This window comes from Phaeoacremonium minimum (assembly GCF_000392275.1).
Source record: "Phaeoacremonium minimum UCRPA7 unplaced genomic scaffold PA7_03_scaffold_264, whole genome shotgun sequence".
Taxonomy (NCBI): domain Eukaryota; kingdom Fungi; phylum Ascomycota; class Sordariomycetes; order Togniniales; family Togniniaceae; genus Phaeoacremonium; species Phaeoacremonium minimum.
Genome location: NW_006921169.1, coordinates 79,247 through 89,703, shown reverse-complemented (window position 1 = coordinate 89,703; position 10,457 = coordinate 79,247). Strand labels below are relative to the sequence as shown.

Here is a 10,457-nt window from a genome sequence, read left to right as displayed (position 1 = left end):
TACTCTTAAATAAGGTTAGTTAAGTTTTTAGAGAAAGTCAAAAGGTTTTATCTTAGCTTTTGCTTTTTTAGCTTTAACGATATTATAAGCTTTTTAATATATTTTCTTTATTATATTAAAGTCTTTTATCAACTTCTTTTATATTATAATGATTATAGTATATAATCTTACTAAGAAAATAAAGACTTTATTTTAATCTTCTTTATTTATAAACCAATCTTTTTACTTAAGAAGTTTGACAAAATCTATTAAATCTTTAGAATAGTCTATAATAGCTTAAGTTATTATCTATATTAGCCAAACATTTACTAAAGTCTTAATATTCTAATACTAAGGAAATATATAATCTTATTTAATTATAAATATTATTATAGTAAGTATATTATATATAATATATACTATAAGAATTATTATAAGTATAATCGATCTTACTATATTTTATTATAATAGAAGATTATATATAAATAGCTATATATAAACAGTATATATACTTAGTAAAGTAAAAGATAATATTATTAATTTAATAACTAGATAATATAATAGTAAAGTTAACTTAAAAGTATCTTAAAAGTCTTAAAAACCTTTTATATAATAATTGAAAGAAATATAAAGTTTTATATTTATCTTTTTAGATAAATAATTAAAAAAACTTAAGGAAAAGCTTAATTAAGCTAAAAATAGTCTTAAAAGAAAGCTTTTAAGACTAAAGATTATAAAATATAGTTATAAAGAAGATAAAAGTATAAAGAAAATAACGTTTTATTATTTAGCTTTTTAACTACTAGCAAAGGCTAGATAAAGATATAGCTAATTCTAAAGAAGCTATCTTAGACAAAACGCTAAAACGTTAACAAAAGAAAATCAAAACAAAAACCCTATCTTTGCTAGCAAAAAGCTAGCAATATATAACTAAAAGAAGCTTAAGAGTCTAAGATAATATCTTTTAATAGTAAGTCTATCAACTTATTATTGCTATAGCTAGCGTCAAGAACGCTAGCTTAGCAAAGGTTTATAATCTTATGGTAGATAGTGGCTATAAAGACCTTCTTAGATAAGGCTTAAGAGAGATAATCTTTATCTTTAGTAAGAAGGTAGAGAAAGTATATATACTTTTAGTCGATATACTTCTTTAAGCTTAACTTATGTTTTATTAGCTAGTATCTAGCAGATAAATAATAGTAAACTTACTTTATAAAAGAGAGTATCTAATATCTTTATATGATAGATATAGTAGATAGTAATAAAAGCCTTATATTTGATAAAGGCTTAAAAGTATTAGTAACGAATCTATAGATAGTCACTAATATATACCTTCTTCTTTACTTTCTTAGCTTTTATTAGATTATAGGCTTTATGGTAGATAGTTTCTACTATAGAGAAGCTTTCTATAAGCTCTTTAGAGATGGTGGTAACAATCTAGTAAAAAGTAGCTAAGAAAATATCTAAAGATCTTTCCTTCTTTTTGGCAAATTAGTTATTTTAACGTAGCAACTTATTTAAGTTAGCCTAATTATCTAAACAATTAGTAACTGTCTATATATTAGAAGTTAGCTTTTAAATTATTTATGTTTTATATATCTTTCGTATATATGAACCTACCGTTACTTATAGTCTTATAAGTGTCATTATAAGAATGGTACTGCTGACAGTAAGTATTATAAGGATTGTTAAAACGATAATTGACCTTCTTATACTTGTTAGCGTCAGAAGCTTAGGCTATGATGGTAGTATGTAGGGGGAAGAGACAAGAAAGACTTAATGGTAAAAGTATAGTTAAAGCTAGAAAAAGAAAAGAAAATAGGAAGAGGTATAAAAGATAGAGAGTTGTTTATATTATAGCTATCTTATAGCCTATAGACTGTTTTAGGCTATAGGCCCGATCTGACGGCTAGCGATACTATATTCATCTGACGCCATTACCTTAGCGACTATCCGACGATATAGCAAAAGACTACTGTCTCGAAAGGAGAGATAATTGTAAAGTAAGGCTATTCGGCACCCTGATGTGGCTGGCCATTATACCTAGCCACCACTACCTCTCAGACGATATATAAGCTATATAGCCTCCTTAGCAAGTATAGAGTTTTACTACTCTATAAGATTCAGTCTTATAATCAATCAAGTACCTACTTCCACCCATCTTAACCTACCTAGCCTCCTTACAAAGGAAACCCTATTATAATTAACTTTAAATCAAACTTATATTTAATAACTATATTATCTAATATTAAGAAAAATACTTAAAGATTATCATCAAAAGTAGACGATAGCTTATTAAAGTCTTATATAAACTAATCCTTTCGTAAGCAGTTAATAATATATTTTAACTTAAATAGTCTTTTATAAAAATAAAAAAATAATTATAATAAAGAAAGAGTGTTAAAGTCTTTATAAAAATATTCTTATAAATATAAAAAAGTATTTAAGTTAAAGAGTAAATATATATATAGTCTACTTTTCTTTTAATATGATAGATCTACTACTATCAAAGCTACTATCATATTATCGATAGCTTTAAGCTTTATAATATTATTATCGTTAAATTTATTATATTATTTAACTTATTGATTAATAAGTATACTTAATCTAAGCGTTTATAAAGGGTTTTAACCTTTATAATACTAATGATAATACTCTCTCTAAATTATATCTTACTACTGTCAAGCAATTATAATGGTAAAAGTATCATCATTTATTATATAATAAAGTCGAGTGTCGCGGTCTTGCCCGCCGGATCCGGTGGCACCTGACGCTGCTTTAGGCGGCTTCGACCGCGAGCCTCCCTCTCTCTCTCCCATACACCTACTCCTTCTCCCATATGCCAGCCGGGAATAGACAGAGGGGGGATGGGAGGGGGTGAGTGTAATGAGAAAGCACGAGGCATGGCCAGGTCCATTACCATCTCTAGTCACTCCTCAAATGGCTCGCCTTCAGAGCAAGCCGCTCACAGGAGCCAAGCGGCCCCGGAGAAAAGGGGGGGGCCCAGTGATGGGATGCCCTTCGGCAGCTCCCAAGGCATGTCAATCACCAGAGGCTCTCGAACGAATCTGTACCTGCTATCTGCTGTACAATGGACTTCGTCCTCTACTCCATTACCTACATGCCATCCTCTCGCTCCCCTCCTCCTCGTCCCCCTTCTCGTCCCCTTCTCGTTCTCTCTCTCCCTCTCCTCCTCTCTTTCTTCTCTCTGCCCTGCTCCTATCAAACCTGATTCAGAGCCCAACACCACACCACAGCCATGGCACCAGACACGACCAGTCGAGATCTTCACCCAGATGTCCTTGGTGCCCTCCAGAGAGCGGCAAAGCGCCGCCACCGTATGGCTACTGTCCATAAAGAACAGCAGCCGAAGAAGCTCTACGCACGCTGTTACCAGCGAATGCGAAAGAAGCTGAACAAGACCAAGTTTATCTGCCTGCTGGATGCCGACACGACCAAGTGTAACATATACTACATCAAGAAGAGGTTTATTGGGTAAGGGGCTGGTGGTGGAGGGAGAGGTTCCTTGAGGAACATTTGTTCAAGTCACGCTGACAACCCAGGTTCTACTATGAAAACAAACATAGGCCTTAGAAGAATGCCATCAAGGAGAAGAACTACGACAAGGGGCTGATCATGACCTTCCTACACTGGATATGCAAGACATATGTACAGCCAAGGCTCATGAGGGGTAGGAGGTCGAAGCAGAAGAGCATCAACCAGTATTGGCGAGACTTCAAGCCATTGTACCGGCGATCCAACAAGGGCAGAGTCATCAACGGGAATGACTGCAAGGAAGTCGTCAAGGTAAGGCTATGTGCCTCGCGAGAGTGTGATAGCCTGCCGCGAAAGACGCTGACTATGTCGAAGTACATCAGGAGAGACTTGACGGAAGAGTTTCACCTAAATATACTTCCCAAACCGAAGCCGGTGCTAGGCGTGGATGACCTCCTCATATGGCTCACCCACCATTAGTCCTACGACAGGTCGGTGTTTCCTACCGAGGCCGATCGGCTCGACCTGCCGACAATCATGCTCTTTCAGGCGTATACGGCCTGCCGGCCTGCCGAGCTTGTTGACGGAACCAAGAGCAGGGGCGGTGGGGATCCCTTGAAGGACGAGCCAGACGACGGGATTGGCCATAGACCCAGCACCGGTGGTCCTCAAGACGTCAGTCGTGCCGGTTCGGACGATGATTTCGTACACGACGCTATGCACGACGTCATGCAAGTGGATAGCTGTAGCAACGAGGACGCCGAGGACGAGGATGAGAACAACGAAGACGAAGACAGGGCATCAACCTTTGACGATGACGGATATGATAGTGACATGACGTACGATACTGAACTCGATGACGAGGAAGTTGCCGATGACGGCAGCCATGGTGAAGCCGCCGGGTACTCTCGAACCTCTCATGGCCCCGGGTCGGACGAGCTCGGCGACCCAACCCGGGAACACAAGGCACTCTGCTATAAAAATATCACCCTCTGGATGGTCAAGGACCCTAATCAGGGCGGCAGAGATGTCCTCGCAATGGAGGTCTACTTTCGATACCACAAAGGGTCAGACAACAAGCCAAAACCGTACTGATCCACCTGGTAACTCAATCTGGCTTGGTTCATGCGTTGACTCCTCTCTAGGACCGTCTTCTTGTTTCGCAAGCATCCTCTTACGATCCTATGTCCCATCAGCCACATCCTGGCCCGCGCGATCCTCGACGACGCTGTCGAAGTTGGCGGCTATACCACCGCCGAACCCTTCTTCTCGACGCGGCTCGGGAAGCGTACGACGAAGGTGAACTAGAAGCCCAACGTGATAAAGCAGCCCCTCTTCCGCAAGTTGGTGCGGACCGCGGCGGGAGGATGGGAGAAGTCGAAATCAGACCTGATAAGGTATTTTACATATACATTATACCTTGATCGTATTGGATAAGGCCTCGGGTCCAAGGAGAAGTAGACGTCGTATTGCATATGTCGCGGCAACGCGAACGCGATCCTCAGGCGGGCGCCGGATATGGTCGTCGATCAGGTCATACGGCATGACCCTATGACCGGATGCCTAGCCAGTTCCTACCTCAACCACCGTGTCGGATTCAACGTGCAGGATGCGTTCCTCGAGAGAGACCCGTCGGCTGATGGCCTCACGTGGGCCTTCATCCATATGAGCATCAGGTACAACCCAGAAGTCCCCAGGGAAATTCCCCGGGCCGAGCTCGACAAGATTGATCTCGACCCAGACATCGTTACTCTTTCAAGGCGAGTTAAGCAGATGTTTCACAGCATCCGACGGGAATATAGGTTCATCAAACGGGCCCCACAGACCATTCGCGACGAGTATCGCCAGCTCCAGAGAGATCTAAGGAACGCCGAGAAGAATTTTCGGGACGACATGACGAGAGTGTATCAAGATGCCTTGCGACGTCGCATCCACAATGAAGAGCTAGAGCGGCAGCTGAGCGGGATAACGGCAGCCGACGAGACAGTGTCCGCTGTCCAACACCAGCTAGAAGAGCGGAACCAGCTGCAGGCAATCCTATGCGACTTCAACATAGACCTTGACTGGAAGCGTCTGACGGACCGCAAGATACGTGCCATCAACCTCATGGTCGCACTCGCATCCCGGCGGGAGATGCGTGGGCCACGCCCATCGCCGCCATGCGGATCGAGCTCTGCCGGCAGGCTGTCAGACCTACCGCCAGCAATGAAATACGAGGAGATCCCGCTGGTACTCTCGAGGACGCAGTGCATTTCCTGTGTGGGAGATGAGACGCTGTCGTATAAGGATCGCACACGTACTTTCAGCCGTGTCTCCCACATGATGGACCACGTCGAGAACGTGCACCTGCGACGTGGTCCGGTCGGAGGAAGGTTTGTCTGCCACCATCCTGATTGCAAACTTCTGGGGGATTTCTTGGAGAACCTGGACCATTTCAAACACCACGTACAAACAGTCCACGGCGTCAAGCTGCGACAGTGACGATGATCATGCGGACCATGCCGACGTACAGTATTGATCTAGATTTTCTCCCACCTCTCTATGACGAGGCCTTGCCGACGGGTATGAGCGTCGGCGGTCATGACTGCAGTTTCGGGATGCTGGAGGGGCTCGATGGTGGCTCGTCGTCCTAAATCGCTCCGAGGATGGAACCGCGATGAAGTTCCGTGGACCTCCTGCGTCTTGGCTTCCGGTCATGTTGCCCTCTTCGTGCCATTTCCAGCCCTTTTTCTTATCTTAATCATCACAAGTCGGAAGGTTGATCGGTCCAACAGAATTACTGATCACATGCTACGGCACATGACTTTTGAGTTCAGGCAACCGCGCGGAATGGTGTCCTTCTTTGCCTCGCAACTCGTCCGTGGCGACAGCTACAACATCCACACGTCGTGATGTGAAACCTTTTGCCTACCTTAGGACTTTCGTACGCCAGGTCCCGATCTTTTACGCGATTTGAGTGAAATGCGGTTCTTTAAGCGCCAAAGTGCTACCTCACCGGATTCGCCATCACCTGCGACCAGTCCCTCGTTAGCCACGAATACCTTCCCTGTCGGCATCAAACCGCTCTATAGCCCCGACAAAGCTATTGTAGAGTATGCCCTACGGCCATCTATCGCTTGACTAGTCGAAAGACTACTACTGACTTTCTCCCGTTTAGTCTTGTCTTCATCCATAGTCTAAGCGGCGATCAAGAGAGGTCATAGACCGCTACTGGCGCAATCGAACCGTGGCCTACAACCCTGCTGCCGCTTGAGTTCCCGACAGCCCGCGTTCTCACGTTCGGATACGATGCTTCGATCACAGATCTCCAAGGCGTAGTATCGACAAGCCAGATAGGTGACCACGCACATTGCGACCCCTTCACTCACCACTCACCAGCTACTCTAGATAGTGGCCTACGCCGACCATTCTTTGACCGCGAGCACAGACCACGTGGTATCCCCACAGAGTGGGGTCCCTGTCGGTGCCAGTCAAGCAGAGCCAATCAATTTTAAGCGCGCGTTTCCTGCCAAACGTTATATTTCCACGCTCAACCCCGCACGAAGCAGGCCTGACCACAATCCATCTCCTTCACACTACGAAGGCGCTTCCGTCATGGGTTATAGAGTGTCCAAGGCTCGGCTTAGGCGCCCTCGTATGAATACATCCCAGCTGCTGCAAGAACAACTGCTCAACGCTGTCGCAGGAGAGGGTATAGGTATGTGTTTGACTTGGCATCATTCTGTCGAGATGTGTGATGTGTTGACTCCGTATGATACAGAGCATCCGCCGAACGAGGGTGTTCCATCTCCAACGACAGCGAGCCTCCAAGACGTGCCGACCCAATCGAGAAAAAGGCGGCTGGACGAGACCGACGACTCGGCTGCGAAGAGACCACGAATATCGACTGAAGCCGAGGAAGGAGAAGAGGGAGAAGAATCTCAACCCGCAGACAAGGTACGGCGACATGCCTGCCCATCCACGGATCAACTGCTAATAACGAAGCAGACGACAATTATTCAGCATCCGAAGCCGAAACCTCCACGCGCCGCCTTCCTCGAGAGACTTGTCGAGCCCCTCGAGCCGGGCCCTCCCCCGCCTTCGCACAGCTTTATCTCCCAGTGGCTCGAGTCACTTGGTTCTGATCGAGATACACGCTGCCGGTCGGACAGTTATCTGAGCCAGTCAGTAAGCGAACCTGTCTCGAGACGACTTGCGAAATCGGCACCTCAGATGGGTTATACACAGGATGCCGATGGGTTCGCGGTGCCGCCGACGCCGGCATCGACTCAGTCTCGGTCACACGCAGACAGTGATGGCGTATCGGTCGCTCCGTCTGATGTCACCGGGTTTACTCTAAGCTCTTCACAAGCGTCCGGACGAGGCCTTATCAAGGATCCACTCTACCAGGATATGAACCTTACTATAAACAACATTTATATACACCATCTGTATGACCTTATTCTAGAATATCTTACCAATCTTATTGATCACATCCGCCAGGATCATAATTCCCTAAGGCTATCATCAGACAAAGTCAAATAAGATAGAGATCTATATAACCTCTCTATAGATATAGCAAAAGAATCAGAAGTTGAGAAATATTTTCATATTTATATCTTCTCTAACTTTAAATTATTAAATAGCCTTAAACGTTTCGATAAATAGCCTATGGCTAGATATACTATCTTCAATACTAGATCTAAGCTTAAAGTCAGTAACCTAATATCTAATATACTCTATAAATATAACTATCACAACGTCTTTCCTTAGCAACAAACCCAGCTGATATCTATAGGGACGAAAGTGGTAGTCAACAACCAGGATAATAGGCTATTGTATCCGTTCTTTATCGTCGAGTTCAAGGGCGACGGACCGTCGGGAGGAGGTACCTTATGGATGGCGACAAATCAGTGCCTTGGCGGTTCTACATCCTACGTCAACATTACCAAACGTCTTAACAGCCAGTTGAGGCAGTACAAGAGTGAAGAAGTTCAATTAGTCAACAATGCTATATTTAGTATCGCGATGAGTGGCACTGAAGCCCGGCTATATATCTCATGGAAGCAGAATGAGCTAGACTATTATATGGCAAGCGTTCGAAGCTTCTTGCTCCAAGACCCAGAGCACTACATCGAGTTTCGTAAGTACGTTCGTAACATCATCGACTGGGGAAGGGACAAGAGACTGAACGAGATTCGGTCTTCTCTGGACACCCTCCTTGAAGAGAGCAGGAAGAGAGCTTCTGAAGCAGCAAAGTCCCGTCCACTACCGTCTGACGACTCTGATGTCGGCCGTGGTAAAAGGCTCAAGTCATCGTCGTCGCGCCGAAACAGCAGCACGTCCAGAAGCACACAACCGTCGGAGGATACTAGCGTGGGGAAGGCGTATTGGCAGTGGGATGGGACAATGCGACGCTACTTTCATAGGAATGACGATGGAACACTCAGTTGGGCGGAGGAAGAAGGACAGTCATCATATGGAGCCACTACGTAGTCGTATTCGGCGCTAGGTCAGATTACTGGAAGGCGTGAACGTCGGTCTGATCAGGCAGGTTCGCGACGGAAATACTCGGGCACGAGGATGACAGTGCGTGTCGGCATCTTTCGTGCTGTACTAGTGGGCAGACGGTGGGCAGGATGGCTGGTCGGATGGCGTTCCGGTCTTTTTATGTTATTGGAATGGTGGCTTCCGACCTGGGTTAGACGCCTCAGAGTGCGAGGGTGACAGGTTGGAAATTCGATTGAATTCGATCTGAGGTGCTGAGGCCAAGTACCGGTTTTGACGAATCGAGCTCGAGACTGCATATCTCCGAACGCCATCGTCGCAGCCGTCCTCCGGCCGCGGGTTGCCTGAGAGTCACCCCTTCTCGCTGCATCTGCAATTTCGTCTAGAGGAGCCTCCCAGTGAGAGCTAGCACTCGATCATCTTTTCTTCCTCAGCTATATTTCAGCCATTCTTGCTTCTACTTCAGCTACCTTCTTCTCCGTTTCAACTTTCTTTTCCTCCACATCGTCCATTACATCTACCTTGTCTATCTTTTCTTTTATATCCTTCATCAAGCTTCTCATCAGAATAACACTATATCTTATATCGGACATCATATTTTGCACCTCTGCCAAGTCGTTCTTCTCCATCTCCTTCATCCTGAGCATCTTCTCTAAGGACTCATCTGCTTTCCTCGCTACTTCATCCAGCGCTTCCTCAGCCTCGCCCATAACATACCGCCTGAATGTACGCTTATAAAGGTGATGAAGTTTTACCAAGGAAATCTCCAAAGGTACACCTTCAAAGTCTCCCAACTTATGCTCTTTCTGTTCGCATAGGAAGTCTTTCAGGAAGAGACGTATGACACAGTCTTTGACAGCTTGTCTATTTTCATCGATAAACACCTAGGTTGCCGTCAGCACTACCATAACCTAGGACTTTGGAACGTTATCATCATACCTAATCTTTAGTCGTCAAGATTGATCTCCACTTATTATCAACAAGCTTGGCTTTCCATATAGAGAATATTGTCTAACATCCGCCCCGGTAGATATCACCTATATTCAGCCCGATGATAGTTTAGATTCTGCTATTCTTCCCTTTAATATATCGTCGTACCCTATTAGACAATCATAAATTACTCTAAGACTATACCACTTTAATCAACAAGTCGACAACTATATAATCCCTAAAAGTATAGAAGAGATCTAGATTTAGATAGTCGCTATAAGGTTCATTATACTCTACCCTTACTATAAGCAAAGAATATATCTTTTTCGTCATATTCTTAGTCTCCTCTTTAGTACTATCAAATGCGTAAAGTACACCTATTCTGATGGAACCTAGCTATATTATGATTTCGTTGCTAAACATCCTAGCTATACTCTAGTGGAAGGCAGACGGTATATAGATGACGAAGTGCTTGTCGCCTTAGAGAGGGCGACGTATGTAGTTGAAGCTAGTATGTCAGAAGCGTCATATGCCATAATCTTGGAAAAGCAGGCTTACTGGAGGTT

The 10,457-nt window shown here is 44.2% G+C and overlaps 1 protein-coding gene across 1 annotated transcript; it reads left to right on the top strand.

The window, feature by feature from the left end:
• Positions 1 to 3,238: 3,238 nt before the first annotated feature.
• Positions 3,239 to 5,955, top strand: UCRPA7_3197 (hypothetical protein; the record flags this gene model as incomplete). The annotated part of the gene is made up of 5 exons (XM_007915758.1): positions 3,239 to 3,474; positions 3,675 to 3,786; positions 3,955 to 4,541; positions 4,620 to 4,762; positions 5,042 to 5,955. The coding sequence occupies 5 exons, from the start codon at positions 3,239 to 3,241 to the stop codon at positions 5,953 to 5,955; spliced, it is 1,992 nt and encodes a 663-aa protein (XP_007913949.1).
• Between the last annotated feature and the right edge of the window lie 4,502 nt (positions 5,956 to 10,457).